The sequence below is a fragment of the Monocercomonoides exilis genome, assembly GCF_001643675.1.
Source record: "Monocercomonoides exilis strain PA203 chromosome Unknown scaffold12-1864167, whole genome shotgun sequence".
NCBI lineage: Eukaryota > Preaxostyla > Oxymonadida > Polymastigidae > Monocercomonoides > Monocercomonoides exilis.
In genome coordinates this window covers 660,577-677,333 of record NW_027150557.1, presented here as the reverse complement: position 1 = coordinate 677,333, position 16,757 = coordinate 660,577, and the positions used below count along the sequence as shown (strand labels likewise).

The 16,757-nt window shown below is 33.6% G+C and overlaps 7 protein-coding genes across 7 annotated transcripts; 2 read left to right on the top strand and 5 right to left on the bottom strand.

Moving 5' to 3' along the window:
• The first annotated feature begins 997 nt into the window (after nucleotides 1-997).
• MONOS_11734 (putative 40S ribosomal protein S20-1) lies at nucleotides 998-1,716 on the top strand. Its single transcript, XM_067864297.1, has 3 exons — nucleotides 998-1,142; nucleotides 1,197-1,316; nucleotides 1,395-1,716. The coding sequence occupies exons 1-3, from the start codon at nucleotides 1,031-1,033 to the stop codon at nucleotides 1,562-1,564; spliced, it is 402 nt and encodes a 133-aa protein (XP_067731174.1). The 5' UTR covers nucleotides 998-1,030; the 3' UTR covers nucleotides 1,565-1,716.
• MONOS_11733 (putative Cyclin) lies at nucleotides 1,673-3,173 on the bottom strand. The gene is made up of 3 exons (XM_067864296.1): nucleotides 2,945-3,173; nucleotides 2,763-2,888; nucleotides 1,673-2,715 (listed from the first exon to the last, which is right to left on the bottom strand). The coding sequence occupies exons 1-3, from the start codon at nucleotides 3,157-3,159 to the stop codon at nucleotides 2,106-2,108; spliced, it is 951 nt and encodes a 316-aa protein (XP_067731173.1). The 5' UTR covers nucleotides 3,160-3,173; the 3' UTR covers nucleotides 1,673-2,105.
• Nucleotides 3,174-3,200: 27 nt separating this feature from the next.
• Nucleotides 3,201-5,836, top strand: MONOS_11732 (Hybrid-cluster protein). Its single transcript, XM_067864295.1, has 4 exons — nucleotides 3,201-3,258; nucleotides 3,325-3,460; nucleotides 3,532-3,805; nucleotides 3,867-5,836. Exons 2-4 carry the CDS (start codon nucleotides 3,335-3,337, stop codon nucleotides 5,480-5,482), a joined length of 2,016 nt encoding a protein of 671 aa, XP_067731172.1. The 5' UTR covers nucleotides 3,201-3,258; nucleotides 3,325-3,334; the 3' UTR covers nucleotides 5,483-5,836.
• On the bottom strand, nucleotides 5,821-7,661 carry MONOS_11731 (putative Group XV phospholipase A2). The gene is made up of 3 exons (XM_067864294.1): nucleotides 7,287-7,661; nucleotides 7,123-7,236; nucleotides 5,821-7,056 (listed from the first exon to the last, which is right to left on the bottom strand). The coding sequence occupies exons 1-3, from the start codon at nucleotides 7,623-7,625 to the stop codon at nucleotides 6,265-6,267; spliced, it is 1,245 nt and encodes a 414-aa protein (XP_067731171.1). The 5' UTR covers nucleotides 7,626-7,661; the 3' UTR covers nucleotides 5,821-6,264.
• Nucleotides 7,662-8,736: 1,075 nt separating this feature from the next.
• Nucleotides 8,737-9,773, bottom strand: MONOS_11730 (uncharacterized protein; the record flags this gene model as incomplete). Its single annotated transcript, XM_067864293.1, has 2 exons — nucleotides 8,737-9,518; nucleotides 9,644-9,773. 2 exons carry the CDS (start codon nucleotides 9,771-9,773, stop codon nucleotides 8,737-8,739), a joined length of 912 nt encoding a protein of 303 aa, XP_067731170.1.
• Nucleotides 9,774-9,851: 78 nt separating this feature from the next.
• On the bottom strand, nucleotides 9,852-12,626 carry MONOS_11729 (uncharacterized protein; the record flags this gene model as incomplete). Its single annotated transcript, XM_067864291.1, has 1 exon — nucleotides 9,852-12,626. The coding sequence occupies one exon, from the start codon at nucleotides 12,624-12,626 to the stop codon at nucleotides 9,852-9,854; it is 2,775 nt and encodes a 924-aa protein (XP_067731169.1).
• Nucleotides 12,627-14,544: 1,918 nt separating this feature from the next.
• Nucleotides 14,545-16,724, bottom strand: MONOS_11179 (putative dipeptidyl peptidase 1; the record flags this gene model as incomplete). The annotated part of the gene is made up of 2 exons (XM_067863685.1): nucleotides 14,545-16,656; nucleotides 16,722-16,724. 2 exons carry the CDS (start codon nucleotides 16,722-16,724, stop codon nucleotides 15,238-15,240), a joined length of 1,422 nt encoding a protein of 473 aa, XP_067731168.1. The 3' UTR covers nucleotides 14,545-15,237.
• Between the last annotated feature and the right edge of the window lie 33 nt (nucleotides 16,725-16,757).

Genomic DNA, 16,757 nt, shown 5'->3' with positions numbered 1-16,757 from the left:
TTTTTTTTTTGTTTGTTTGTTTGTTTGTTTGAGAGATTAATATGTTTACTCGATGTATTTGTTTGATGTTATTGCTTCGCGTTTCTTTCTTTTATGAAATCTTTTTGCTTCTTTTTTTTTTTTTTTTCATTATTTTTTTCTCAAAAATATATTTATTTTTCCTTTTTTTTTTTTTTGATTGTGAAATGCATCCATTTCCATTCTCAAAGCGCTGAGTTTTCTCATCGTGGGCGCGATAATAACTTTAACGAAAGAAGAAAGAGAAACGATGTGATGGTCTTTGAAATCGCGATTTTTTCCCACAAGCGCTCATTCTGTATGTTTGTGAACGGAAAGCAGCAGCTTGTGTATATGTTGGACTTGCCAACATCGGTTCAATTTGCGGTGTGATATTTCTGTGATATTATTTTTTATTTTTGTTTTTGTTTTGTCTTTTTAAGAAAATTGCTTTTATTGAAAATTTTGCAGAATTTGTTGTCTTTGAAGATAATTTGAATAGCCTTTCATTAACATATTTATGAATTAATTTGATAAATTGATATTTGTAATTGTTTTATTATGTTATGTTAGATTTCAATGAAAAACAGGAACGATTCTCTGCGCTTTGTATCATATTGTGTTAAAAAAGAGAGCAATCTCAAAAATATCATTCATGAGACTATCAGATATTGGGAATATTAATTTTTCAGTTTATGTTCATTGAAAATGTTTTGGTTTTATTTTGTAACTATGTAATTCCTTCTATTTTAAAGTCTTTCTTGGCCTCCAAATATTTGAGCTTATGTGACGTAAGTTCTAATTTTTTTTTTCAATATTTATCATAAATTTTCTAATTGTTCTTTTTCATTAATAAAGATCACAAAAAAATTGGTTTTTTTTTAATGCGGATTATAATTTTTGAAAAATCTGAAGATGAAAGATGATATTATAATACTTCAAAAACTCTGTTCAGATCTGAAATGATCATGTCACCCATGATAACTGACTGAAAATAATCCGCAGTTGAGTAAAAAATACCTCTCCTCTGAAAATGGATTCTAAACCAACAAAGAGCGTCGAGAAGTCTGTTAAAAAACCAGCACAGAGCGTTAATAAAATTAGAGTTACTCTCACTGGACGCAACCACAAGGATCTTGAAAAAGGTATTGATTGTTCTTTACTCTTTTTAAATATTTTTTTATTTCCTTTATTTAAAGTTTCATCTGATTTGTTGGAAAGAGCAAAACACAACCCAGCAAAGCCAAAGGTTAAGGGACCAGTGAGAATGCCAACTAAAGTCCTTCGCATCACCACAAGAAAGACCCCATGCGGAGAAGGTTTGTTTTAACTGATGCTAATAACATAGAGGCATTAATCTTTGTGTTTACAATAATTTGAATTTCTGACGTGAATAGGTTCAAAGACATGGGATCGTTTTGAGATGAGAATTCACAAGCGTGTTATTGAATTATATACTGATGTTGATACTGTGAAGCAAATTATCAATGTTAACATCGAGCCAGGTGTTGATGTCGATGTTGCTTTGATTAAATTCCAGACAAAAGCACCTGCAAAGAAGAACTAAATACTTTGAACTTTGTTCACATTTTTTCTTCTCTAATTTTGAATCTCAACGCTCAACTTCACTAATGTTTTTTTCAGAGTCTTAAAAAATAAATTCTGAAACTAACAATTTCTTCTAGTATTTGCAGTTGTATTTTAGTGTCTTGATTCAAAATAAAAGATGGGGGAAGTCAGAAGAGGGGTATGTGAGATTATTCATATAAAAGGTGAAAAAAAACAGAATTTTTCAGAAATTTTTTGTAAATAATCAAACAACAAAAAAGTGCTGCAAGTATAAGTACAATTGTGCAAGTGGAAAAAAATTAATGAAGGATCTGATATATTTTCAAGATAAAAACTCAAAATCACTTTCTTCTGAGAAAGATCAAAGTTAAATGTTAAATTGTTTGATAAAAATTCTGCAATCTTCATCAAGTCAATTGCAACAACAAAAGGGAGACTATTATAACAAAAATGCTTTTAATAAAGATTGTGAACTGTGTGAAATGATATGAGTCTAATTTTCATAAAGTTATTAGTGCCTTATTATGATATCAGAGACGTTATGTTTGTTCAACTTGAGATGACGAAGACGATGAAGAAAGATCTGAAGTGGATGGAATGAATGTTTTCTGAGAATGGTTATCGTCTGTGTGTGAAGAAGGACTATCCGTTTCACTAACAGAAAGATGAGATGGCTGAGATGGTAAAGAGGATGAAGAAGATAAAACTGCATTTTTCTCTTTGGAGCAAAATGTGTGTTTGCCTTCAAGAGAAATTGTGGAACTTTCTGTTTTTGAATCCGAAGTTGAAAGTGAACAATTTTGTTGATCTTTATGTTCCGCCTTCGATAAATCTGAAATGTTTGATTGCTTTAACTGTTCGTTGATGTGTTTGTTTTTTCTTCTTAATGATAATCCAAGTGATGGTCCATCTCTTTGATCGACTTCGAATATAGCTTGATCAAAACGATATGAAGAATGCCTTTCACACGGCATTATACGATACAAAAATGAATTCAGCTGTTGAGGATCAAAAAACAAAGAGTAATCAATTTCTGCGAAAAAAGCTGCTTCAAGATCATAAAGATCTTTTGTATCAACTCCACTTTGTGTTGCATAATATTCATTGGAATAATACATGTCATCAATATACTTTATTGCAAGAATAAGACTGAAAACAATCATCAAAAAACGTAAAAATATAAAAATGTTACAAACCTGGCTAAATACAATCTATGTCGGGAATCTTCTGTCAGCCTTATTCTTTCTTTTGCAATTACTTTAAATACATAATATGCTGCAACGAAATACGCATTATATGAGCAGCAAAATGTCAATACCAATCTAAATTTTCGAAATAGCATTGCAAAAAATAGTTATCGATTTCCGTATATACAAACCGTTTTATAAAACGATTGAAATCGCTTCCTTTTGCTATTTCAGCCAAGTCAAAAAGTTGTTGAATAGAAGAAGCTTTTCTTGGTTTTGGAGAAGTGGTCATTTGCGATTGAAAAAATAACAACAAAAATTGCTCTATATTTTGACTTTCTTTATTTGTCAAAAGCCAATGGGGCTGCAGTCGCTTTTCTCCAGTTGCTTCCGCATTTCTGGCCATTATGAATTAATCAAAAAAATAATATGGTCAAAAATCAGATCAGTTTGTTGTTCTTTTCAATTGACCAACAAATATAAAGGGAATCTATCAATTTGGAAGGTTTGTACGAACTATTTTTGCTAAATTTCAGAGCAAAAAATTGATTGTTTTGTATTTTCATTTTAGTGCGTTTAAAATGCAGTACGATTTACACGAAAAGCATCAAGATGCTTGCGATCTTGAAGATATGCCAATGTTTTGTTATCAATGCGAGCAAACCATTAGGCCAACGGGTTGCGTCAGAGTAGGTGTTTGTTCAAAGGCGTGCATTAGTTGACTGTAAATTTTTGAGATGAGAATCTTTAATGTTTTCTATGAAAATTAATGTTATAGAATCCTTTGATTGCAAAGAAGCAGGATTGCATAATTGAAGGAATCAAATGCCTATCACTATTCTATATGAGAGCAACTGAACTTGGACTTAATCCCCCAATTGGTATTCCAGAGCATATTGCTTTCTCACTTTTCCTCACATTGACAAATACTAACTTTGATCCTGGGCAGCATGATCAATGCATCATAGGCATTGAGACTCTTCTTCAGGAATGCAAAAATCTCATTGCCAGAAAAGCTGGAACGGATGCTTCTCATGTTGTTATAGAAAATGGTAAGATTCGATTTATTCATCCTTCATTGTTCATTTCTTTTGTTTCTTTTTTCTTCTTAAGAACACGCTTTTTGGACTCCTTCGTGGCCAGAAAAAAAGTGCCGAATTGATGCTCGTCGTTTGAAATATGGAACAACTGTTGTTGGATTGCAAGAGATGATTGTTTATGGTCTAAAAGGTCTATCTGCTTATGCCTACCATGCAATTCGTTTGGGAAATCCACCGACAGAAGTTCTGAATGAATTGCCTTCAGTATTGGCTTTTATTGCAAATGATCCAACAGATGTTGATGAATTGCTGAAAGAAGCAATTCATGTTGGAATGCTGTCTCATAGAACAATGGAAGTGCTTGATCATGCACACACCAAGACATTTGGAGCTCCTGTGCCAACAAAAATCAAATGGGGTCCGCAACCAGGAAAATGCATTCTTGTTTCAGGGCATGATCTTTTGAACTTGAAAGAATTGCTGGAGCAAACAGAAGGGAAAGGAATAAATGTTTACACACACGGAGAAATGATGCCGTGTCATGGGTATCCTGAGCTGAACAAATACAAGCATCTTGTTGGGCACTATGGAAGCGCCTGGCAGAACCAAAAGAAAGAGTTTGCAGACTTCCCAGGGCCGATTCTGATGACGACAAACTGCATTGTCCCGCCCACTGACGCCTATCGCCACAGAATCTGGGCGACGGGGCCTGTTGGATTCCCTGGTGTGGAGAAGATTGTTCCGGACAGAGAAAAAAGCGCTCCGTCAGCGATGGGCCACGAAGCAGAAAAGAGGGTGTGTGAGGAGAGAAAAGTGGAAAAGGAGATTGAGCACCAAAAGGAAATGCAAAGAATAGCGGAAGGAAAAGCCGACAAGTCAGAGACTGTGGAAGATGTTGCTGCAAAAGCGCGTTCTTCTCCTTCAATTGCATCTTCTTCCGCTGCTCCTTTGACTACATTTTCGTCGCTGCCCCACACAAATTTCAGAAAGATCATCGAACAAGCGCTTTCACTTCCAGGCTTTCCAGACACTGTCAATCAAACAGTAGCCCCGGCTCATTCTGAGGCTGATATTTCTGACCTGTCGCACGAGATACCTTCTGTTCCAAACCACACAGAGCTTCATGAGGTGACTGTAGGGTTTGCACACGAGAGCGTTGTGGGGATGCTGCCTGAAATTGTGAATGCAATCAAAGAGAAGAAACTGAGAAGGATATTTGTTGTCGGAGGATGCGACGGGTACGAGGTGAACCGCAGTTATTTCACTGAGCTTGTGCGTCGAATACCTTCAGACTGTGCTGTTTTCACGTTGGCGTGTGGCAGATTCCGGTTCAATCATCTTGGCTTGGACCAGCACTTTGTGCCGGGCACCAAGATACCCCGCCTGATGGACTGTGGGCAGTGCAACGATTCTTATTCGGCTGTTGCGATTGCTGCGGCGCTTGCTAAGGAGTTCGGGGTGGATGTGGTCAGCCTCCCACTTTCTGTGTGTCTGAGCTGGTTTGAGCAGAAGGCTGTGGCTGACTTGCTTGCGTTGTTGGCAGTGGGCGTGCGGAACATCAAGATTGGTCCGAGACCGCCTGCGTTTTTGACAGAAGAGTCGATTAAGCTGCTGAATGAGAAGACAGGTTTAACTTTGACATCAGATTCGCCTGAGAATGATCTGAAAGAGATGATGGTAGCTGCATAGGCATGCTATTTTTTTTGGATGAAATGGGTTTTTGAGCGATGAAATTAGCCCCCGCATTGGCATGAAAGCGTAGGTGCTTGTGTGGTTCTTGTCGTTATTTAATTTTTAGAAAAAGAATGTATTAGTCTTAATTACAAGCAAAATATTATGTTAGGTTTCGGTATTCTGTATTTCTTTGTGTTGTTTTATTTTTTATAATTACAATTATTATTATTATTATTATTATCGGATAATATTTTGTTTGGCATAGCATTTTGATAGTTGTTAGATCTTGTACGATATGCATATGAATTTTATATATATATTATTTTCGTTTTAGAAAAAATAACATGTATACATTTATTCCTCGAAAATAAGATTTTTTCTTATTTTTTTTTTTCGCTGTTCAATAGATAATATGAATGCACAAAGAGACCTCCAATAACAGCGAAGTGCATCAATAAATAAAATTCAAACAAAAGAAATCTTTAAAAAACATAAGGAAAAAGGAAAACTATCAAATTGCAGAAAAGTTTATAAAAATTAAAAATATTGGTCAAAACTTTGAAATCTGTGCAAACAGCAAAATAAATCCATACAATTATTATGATAAATTGATACTTTCAGTTCAATCATACAACACGTGTCCAATGAACGATAATTTCAAAATAAGCAGGCAAGAAAGAAAAAAACATGAGTACATAATTAAAAAATTTAAACACTCGCCTATAAAACATATGAGACACAATTCATCCTCAAATAAACTTCAAGTAATACACTCCAAATTCATTGAATTTGTATATTTAGTGAGTAATGATGCCAAGAAGTGCACTTAAGAACTCCTGGGTCGCTAAAATGGTCACGTGATCAGCATTCTGTATTTGTTTGAAGTCGATTGGCTGACTTTGTTCCGACACCCAGCGCTTTGGAGACAGAAGAGAATCTGCTGTCACTGTTCCATCACCATCCTTGTAGATGGTCTTTGTCGGCTCCTGCTGCCACCACGGCTGCTTTGTAGACTCGTATCTGAATGAAGCAGCAGTTTCGTGACCAAGTGAGTACAACACATGCATCGGAACTCTTGGGGCTTTGAATTCATTGTTGCGCTGCAATGTGCGGGTGATCGCTTGATACATCGAATCTCTATTTGTCAATCTCCACACCTCTGTCTGATTTCGAACAGTAAATCTCATTCCTGTTGTCGTTACAAATCCAAGTGTCTCATCAGGTGGATTAGCTGCAGGCTGTGGCAACAACCAATGTAACTGGGCAAAGAATCTTGCCAAGTTGTATGTATCCTTTGCTCCAACTGTTGGCAAAACCCATTTAGAATAAGTGGCAAGCATCCTAAATGCCAAGGCCGAACCAGCAAATGGACCGCCGACTGCGATAAATGATTGAACATAACGATCTTTCCATTCCTGGTTTACATAATTGACTAAGAAATGTCTTAAAAATGGTGCACCCGCACTGTGTCCCAAAATGTGGACTTTCTTCCCTCCGTTAAGAGATGAAGCCTTTTCAATAAGTCCCTTCAATCGTGAAAACATTCCGTTTGTAAGAACCTGATTTACACCGGCAATTCGAAAATCATACTAAATAATTTTCAAAATATCAATTTTTTCAAAAAAATAAAAAGCAATAATCAAATAAAATCAAACTGGAGCAGCAAATAAATCAACTCCTTCTTTGTATCCGACTTTTTTAAGTGCTTCAAAAGCTGTTGCAAATACAGCAGTCTTTGAGCATACTTGAGGATCAATGCATAACACCGCCTAAATAAAAGGTTCGAACATCACTTATTTAAAACATATAAACAACACACAGTCATTTTTCCGAATTCTACAGGTTGGACAGTTAATCCAGGCTTTGAAGCATAGGTATCATTCTCAGGATAATAGCGAGGACTCACTTCATCAATATATGTTCCAAGCCAACCAGGGATAGTTCTTCTAATAACCATCCATAAATTTGAAAAAGATTTATCATTTTGCTTTTTGTACTCGAGTCTTGAACTTGTAACTCCAGGAACAATTACAAGTGGATCATGATTTGGGTTTGCAGTAAGTTTCTCAATAAAATCAAGTGTTTCATCAGGTGGAGGAGTGCTCATATAAAATTGTTGAGCAGCCACACTAGAAATAAACAAAAGCAAAAGCTGCATTGTTTATTTGATGGAGTTAAAAATTTTTATAAACTATGGTTAGACGTATAATAAAAAATATTTTTTTAATAATAATTTTTTGCTTTAAATATGGTTTCGTTGAAAGGCTTTCTTTTCTGTCAGCAACTATCGGATTAATTAATTTATAAAATATATGCGATTCCCCAATAAAAAGTTCCTTTGTGAAATGACAAACTTGAACAAAATAAATTTTTTATCAAAATCCATTTTTCAAAAAGAAATATTTTTTTTTTTTTTTTTTTTTTTGCTTTATTGTTATTTTTTTTTTCTAATTGAAAAAATTGGGAAATTATATGTATATGGGGTAAAATTCTAGCAATCATGAAAAAAATAACAATATGTTTTAATTAGTTCCACAATCAAGTCATAATAAATCTATCATAATAATAAAAAAGAAATAGAAAATTTTTTGTATAACAAAAAGAAAGTCAAAAATGTTGGATGAAACAAAGTTCAGAAAGATTAAAATCATGTCCCATATGGAAATGCAATCGGATCTTTTAAATTTTTGCCTCTTTTTGATTGAAATTTCACAAAGTAAAATAAATGGAATATCAAGTTTTCTTTATAAAACCATCAGAAAAAAGTCAACGCACTCTTGTGGAATCATACATAATTAGACCTCCATTGCAGACATTATGCCGAAATGAGAAAAGAAACAGAAAAAAATGTTATTTAAAATATGAAAGAAAAAAAAAAAAGAATAAGAAAAAAGAAAGAAAGAAAGAAAAATATCAAGAAAAAACAAACAAAAAATTCAGAACAAAGAATAAAAAACTTAACTGTACACCAAATTAAAATCATCAAAATCTGTTTGTAAATAAAATCAGCATTCCTTCAATACATTTGGTTTAGCAACTGCAAAATACACAAATAACAGATATTTTTTTTTCGCCATCTTAACTATCATCAAAGAAAAATCGTAAATTAAAGCAAGAAAATACATATAAATATCACAGGGAAAAAAAGGCTTTTATTTGGCATTAAATAAAACATTCTTATCAAAATTTCTCTTATGTTTGCAGGCATGATAGATATCACAAGCATATACAACAGAAGTGAATTTGCGCTTTCAAGAGAATAAATGAAGTTACAATGAATATCCGACCATGTCTTGATTCACATCATCACTTTCCATCTGAATCCTTTTTCTCTCCTCATCCAGAAGAGGTTCTCTTGCCACAATGCTTTGAAAACGCGACTTTTTCCACTTGTTTTTGAAGCGTCCACAACATATTTTCCCGCTAAATATAAATTCCATCACTGGAATCAGCTTCCCAATGTAATTCAAGTACACAAATGTGCCTCCTAATGCAGTTATCAACCCAACCGCTGATGTCTTAAATGACCTCGTCGTTACAACCACCGTCTGCGACAGCTCCACAACCACATCCACTCCCACGCTCAGCGCAAGACTTATTCCGCTGTTCTTCACTTGAGAGCCAGGTCTGATTGAAATCCTGCTTGCTTCGTGGCCCATCTGCACAATGTGCTTCCACTTGTTTTCCTCATATTTACTAACCATCAGCTCAGCAACAACTTGCGTTTGATCTCCACCTTTGAAGACATGTGCTGGATCTCCATCTAAATGACTTTCTGCTTGAGATTTGTATGTTGTATCAAGGAAGAAGTAGCCTTTTTGTTGTGTTATTCCAGAATCTACAGAGATAAATGCATCTATTCCATAGAATAATGCATCTTTCTCTTTTGAATAGAACGAAAGAAGTTTTACACGTCTATCAACTGCATCAATGCCGATATTCTCTGCGGAAATTGAAATTGTGCAGTCTGTTGTTTGTGTGAATAATTTGTTTGGAGACGGCGATTGATGACATCTTGGCTCTATAGCAGCCGGTTCAGTAGGATAAAAATCTGAATGTTTTATTTTGAAACGAACAAAAAGACAGATCAAGTTTCAAGAAATATGAAAAAAGAAAAACAATAAAATAAAATAAAATAAAATAAACAAAAATTGAAGTTTAAAATAGAAAGCAAACTTAATGGGTCATATGAACTTTTTCCAATTCCAAGAAGCGGAGAGCATTCTCCTTGTGCTTCAACAGACTTGTCTTTCACACCCTTTACACATTCGCCTGAATAATCTCTTAATCTTACTTGAAATTCCATCTTTTTGTTGATGAATTTATCCAGCGTTATGTTCTGAATTTTTGAGTCAATATAAATTCGATTCTCGAGTGTGTTTATCTAAAAGAATAGCACAATCACAGCAGCTGCTGCACCAACCACAAAACAAAAGCCAATAATCGAAATGCACCCGCCATAACTCGTTTTCCTCACAATCTTCACTGCCTTGTGTGTTTTCTCATCAAGATCATCTTTGTATGTATTTGAGAATTGATCCAATTTGTACAATCTTTCGCGAGTTGGCAGGCAAAAACACACAACAGCCACAATCAAGCCTAGTGCCAACGAAACTCCATAAAACAACACTGTGAACATTGTTTCTTTGTTCGAATTAGGATCATACGATTTTGGCTGCTCTGTGCACTCAAATTGCTTTCTCTGCAAAGTGTTGTTGTCAGCAGCTGATCCAACAATACAACTGCTATTCGATTCGCAGTCAATGCAATAAAAATGGTTTATTTCTGACATGAATGTGCCTTCTTTGCAGGGAACACATGAATAAATCGATGTTCCAGATTTCCATGAATGTGAGCCAATAGGGCATTTTTCACATTTTGTTTGATTCAAGTGCGAAGAATATGTTGCTTCCATACAATAATCGCATTGCTTTTTGCTTTCATTGAAGAACGATCCTGGTGAGCAGCCAGAAAGATGATTCTTTAATTTGATTCTGGTTAGTTTATTTGTTGCAATGGGCAATGGAGTCATTCCTTCACTCACCGCATATCCACCGAAGCAATAAAGCGAATCGGTAAGAAAAGTGCAGCTTCCATGAGCCAAAGGGAAATCTGTTTCCTCTCTGCCTTCATCAAATTTGTGGGTGATAATATCCGCCTTTCCGTATTCATCAAAGGTAAACATGGCTAAATACGATTTCTTGGCAATTCCGCATTCTTCTCCTCCAACAACAAATCCAACTTCTCCCTCTCCAATAACAACTCTTGAGCTGCCAATTGGGAATTCAAGTTTCATTAAATCAAGCCATTCTCCATAAATTTTTGCAATAGTGATTGGATATGCAAAGCAATGGTCTATTGAACTTTCTCCGTCATCTCCTCCACAAACAATTAAATGAGGAACTGACTGCTGACTATCTGCTACTTCCTTTTCTTTCACAGCTTTTAACTTGTCCATTTCATTGTTCAAATATTTGCTTTTGCTTTTTTTATGATTTATTAAATTTTTTCTTGGAATAATGCTTTTCACAAAAACAGTTGGCCTCTGAAGTGAGGAGAGAGCGAACATAATTTTGTGCCATTCTGATGTAGCAAAATTGAATGTCCATACTTCATCACGTATATTATTGTCGATATCACAACCTCCAACAATGTACAGTATTGATTCATATATTGTTGCACCAGAACGGCACATTTTCGGTGGTTTTTCCTCTCCTTTCACTTTTATCTTCTGCCAAGACTGCGTGGCTCCATTGTATTCAAAAAGATCATTGCTCATTGATGCAAATCCTCCATTGCTATTGTAAGTTGCACCACCAAATACAAAAATTCTTCCGTTCGACTCAGCAATTGCAGCTTCGCCAACGAAAGGCACTCCATCGGAATAATGACTTGTTTCAATAAGTTGATACCAGGCACCTTCTCTTGGTTTAAACACTCTGCTTGTTTCCATCATCATTTTTAATTCTGGGTTGTATCCCCCAATAACAGCTATAGATCCGCTTAGCCGAGCAAGTTGGTGCTTTGTCACAGGAAGTGGAACTTCAATAGCATCTTTTGTCAGTTCAGAAAAAAAATTTCTTTCATTATTTTGTGGAAAATTTAAGGCTACAGATTCACCGGCAGTATATGAACATATATTGTTTCGACTTTGTGAATCTAACCAATTTTCTTTTGACATATGAAAAATTCTGTTTGATGTGGAATATTTGTCTTTTCCTCCAAATGCATAAATAGTTCCTTCTTCATCCATCGTGCATGATGGTCCAAATTTTCCAATGTTCATATATATAAGATTTTCATCATCCATCGTTGCATTTTTAACGTCAGAGTCAAATCCAGCAGCTGTTAGATTCAAGATAAAAACATAATTTATTGGAGTTTTCATCAAACCTTCCTTTCCGCCCCACATAATTCCGTAGCACTCCGTTTCTGAAACATAACTCATAAATCCAGAGTGAAAAACAGCTCCAAAAAAACGAAAAGAAGAAATTAATTCAATGAACTGGCAATCATCAGGATTTGTCAAGTTTATTCTGTAAGTACATGGTTCTTCTTTAATATTACTTGTCAATCCTCCATAAACAAATAAATAACCTTTGAACACGCATGCTCCCCCATCGCGTAGCGGGGGTGGATTTTTTGAAGCATTATTTTCTCGAATGCAACGCCACAAAAATGTCTGTTTGTTTAGTTCCCATATGTCATTTAATAGTCCATGAGATCCTTGTCCGCCAAAAATATAAACATGAGTTGATGTTTCTGCCTTGCAAGGAGCATATCTTTTGCAAGGTATTCTTCCTGATTGTGGAATAGCTTCCCACGAAGCCCTTTCAAAATCATATGAAAGTAACTCTTTTGTCAACCCACAACAACTGAGGCCTCCCCAAATATATATAACATCTTCTGCACAAAATGATATACACATATATCGATCAGGAAGAACATCAAGAGAATAGGTTGGAACAATATTCCATAATTTTTTGTTTAAATCAAAAAAATATGCATCTTTCATGACATTTCCATCATAATCCATCCCTCCTCCTATGAATAATCCTTTTCTTTTGGAATTGTTAATGTACTGGATGAATGAACCTTCGCGTGGATATGGAGGAGATCCTGTTTTTTGAGCACTTTCGACTGCTTCCACTAAATCCATATCTTCTGAGCAAATGTTGTGGATGCAATAAAAAATAATTAATAAAAATTTTTTGATTTGTCAAAGAGTCACAAAATTTCCAAAACTCATCTTTAATTGAATTTAGAGATTTTTATTAAATTTTTATGGGAAATATGATCGGATTTCCGAATAAATAACTTTGTTGTTGTTGTTGTTGTTGTAGTTAAGACAAAATAAGGCAAATTGTAAATATAGCGGAATTCAAAATATAGCAATAAAACACAAAAAATCACAATACAGCAAAAAATATATTGGAAATGATATTATAGAAGCATTTTGAAATAAAAACTCTATTAAAGGATTTTGAAAAAACTTTGCTGAATGAATTTATCATTTTTAATGAGTGATCATTTCCCTTTATAATTAAATATTTATTTGTTTTTTGTTTTATTTATTAAGTTTTAGGGTTTCGATTAGTGAAACAAGCTTGGAATGGATTAAATATTGATTTAGGGTTTGATGGAGCAATATTTGGGTTAGGGTTATCCATGGAAGCAAAATTAAAAACGAAAATTTTTTATGAAATATATCTGGTCTCCTTGTGTTTAGGATATTCTCCACTTTCCAAAACATGATATTATTATACTCTTTTTCTGATTACACAATTGTCATAATATAATCTTTTGAAAATGTGGAAAATTTTTTCATTCCGCTATTCTTATAATTTACCCAAAATTATTCATTAATAAAAAATACAACAATTTGTTCCAAACTTTTTGAGCATAGCCTCATTCAAAGTCCAACATTCCAATGCATAATTTTGAAGAAAAATTACAATTGATTGTGTAAATTATAGATATTGCATAAAATACCGGACAAGATCGATTTCACAATAAGTGTAAGAGAAATAATTCTGACAATTTTCCTCAAAATATATCCCATTAATACAAACTCATTTGATATGCAAATCTTTCAAAGCAGCTTCATTTGTACTCAGAAAAAATGATATTTGAAGTCTCGGAAAAATTCAAAATCCTATTTCTCCGAGAATTCAAATATCATTTTTTCTGAGCACAAATGAAGCTGTCCTGAAAGTCTTGTACATCAATTGAGTTTGTGTTGATGAGATGTATTTTGAGGAAAATTGTCAGAATTATTCCTCTTACACTTATTGTGAAATCGATCTTGTCCGGTATTTTGTGCTATGTCCAGTATTTTTTGCACAAACTGTACAAAAAAAACATATTTTTTTTGTATATGTTCTAAAATATCGTTTTTTTTTAACAATTTTTCTTTTCCAACAAAAAAATAATTCATCTTCCAAGAAATAATAATTTGATATAAATTTACACCCAGAAAAAAGTTATGATTTCAAAAATAATCACACATACACAGGTTTTCCATATCAAAAAGCAGGAATCATAGATATGACAACAAAATGTCTTATGACCTCACTCATATTTCAAAAAATGAACCTATTTAATAAAAATTTATTAATCACAAAAAGTCTTCAAAAAGTGCATAATTTTTATTGAAAAAGTTTCAAGTGACATCTTTTTCTCCATGTGTCAATTTTTTATTGAAAAGCTCCTTTATAAAAATATCGGATTGTTATTTCAATTTCATATTTTGATCAAATGTCTATTCCCAGTCACCAAATTTCACTGTTATGAAATCAAAATCTTGGCTATGTTAACATTTCCATTAAAGTGATTTTTCGTGATTGTGTCAAAAAATTTGATCGAAATTCGAAATTTTTATTTTATTTGAAAATTAAACAAAAGGTAGTTTTTCAAATAATAACAGTCATATGTTCGGATAAATGTTACATTCGTTGCTAATGGAATAAATAATAGTTAACAGAAATCAACAATTCAAGATCTGCAAAACAACAAGTTATTTCTTTTTTTATTATCACTTTATGAGTGTGATTTGTCGTGAACCATTATTAGTTGTCTTCACACTTTCGTTATTATTCAAAAATAGAAAATTGAGATGTCTTGAAAAATATAAAACATTTTTATTTCCTTCTCATTAAAAAACTTTATAAAGAACTTTCTTTTCTTAGCTTTTGATTATTCTCTTCAGCTGTAATATTTTTTTTTCAAAAAAATCACAAAAAAAATGTGACATTTGGACATTTTGAACTTCAAACAAATGAAAAGATGAATTGAGGGAATAATGATAGGTACTTTTCTTTCATAACAATTTCAAAATTCAGAATAACAATAAAAATATTTTTTCCTTTTTTAATTGTTTAATAAAAAAAAAAATAAAATAAAATATTTGTCTCTCTTAAAAATACTTCATTTTCAAGAATATGGCACATTATAAAAAATACTCAACACAAAAATTTGGCAAAATGAAATTCAAAAACATAGAGGAGTGATACGAAATATAAAGACCTGAAAAAATGCAGAAAAACTACAAACATAAAACCAAAGATTATTTTAACAATACTAATAAATTATACAGTTATTCATTTAAAAAAAAAATTGTAATGAAATGCAACATTTTTATTGCTAAGTTTAGGTATTTTGAAACGGAACATCAAGGATCAAGTTAGTTAACAATCCTTCTTCTTCGCTAATGTTATGTTACAGAGATTGCTCTTTCAACAGAAATTTCATCAATTAGAAGAGAAATAGGATCAAGAGTACCTTGGCTGAAATGAAGAATATTGTTCATTAATTGCATTTGCAGCTTTAACTGATTTTCTCGTTCTAGATATTGCAATGAGAAGAATTATCACTCCCACAATCAAAGCAACACAAAAGCATGAGACTCCGATCATTGCCCAAAAATACGGATTATTGACGATATTTTTATTGTTCAAGTAAGCATCATTATCAGGAACCATTTGCTCCGCTGCTGTTTCAATTCCCAGCGTGTTATTTCCTTTATAAATGCGAGCAAATCCCCCTTCACCCCATTTTGTTCCTTTGCTATTTTTGATTTTCCAATAAGGCCCTTCTTTTTCATCTTGTCCGTAGCCGACGACAAGCACGCTTCTCGTAAGCCTTCCAACTTTTTCATCATCTTTCATCTTGTAAACCCCGCTTTTATAATCCAGGAATGAAGGAACTGTATCATCAATACGAGCAACAATTGGACCTTTTTCCAGTGCCTCTTCCATATGAGAAACAGAGCACCTTCCATAGAATCCTCCAACGTAGCTGTAACTCTTCACAAACACGGTTGCCCTCGGATACTTGCAACGGTCGCTGCATTTGGCATCTGTCTGATTCAACGAGTAATATGGAAGGCACTTTTGATCAACGAGTCCATGATCCATAACATACATTCCAATTTCAATTGCATGCCCTCCTTTACATTCCTGTGAATAATCATTACAGCTTATAAGCTCTTGCACAGACAAAGAATAATCTAAAGAATCATTACTTCCAATTGAAATACGTGATTCGATCATTCCAGCAGCTGCAATGGCATAACTGCTTTTACAATTTCCTTCATCAATAAAATATGAAACATAATTGTGCCCATTTTTATCGCTCCAGTCAATTGTCATTGAGTTCGATGTTTCATAACTTTTTTTTGTTCGACGTCTTAGTGAATCAAAGTCTTTGTAATCATTCTTGTAATAATGATGCGATGCGGGATCAGATTCGTTTCTTGGCATCTTTGTTGCTGTAAAGCATGCAATTTCGCTTATGTTCCTAATGTCAGGACGAACCCAACCTTGAACAGTATTGTGGCAATCAAAAGTTTCTGTGTTATCTTCAGAAGATGTCCAATTAAATAAGGTGAAATATCGATACTTTCCAATCGATAATTCAAATCCTTCGACATAAATCATTGTCCATGTACCAATTGCTTTGTTACTTGGATCTGTTACAAGATTTGGTTCTGCTAAATAAATTTCCATCGTATCTTCTGTTTTTACCTTATCAATCTTTGAACAATGTACATTTGTTTCTGAAGTGAACTTGCCTATTTCTAGCTTCCATTTTCCTAGAACATCATCTTTTTTACAATTTGCGGGAGTGTCTGAGCTGCACAATAATAATAATAAAAAAATGCTGGATAATAACGAAGCTGAAAAGAATATCTTTGTTGAATCAAATTATTTATTATTATTTAATTTAAAGAACATTTGAAATAATTAAAATAAACCATTCTCTTAGGCAGTAGAAAATGAATGAAATTCAC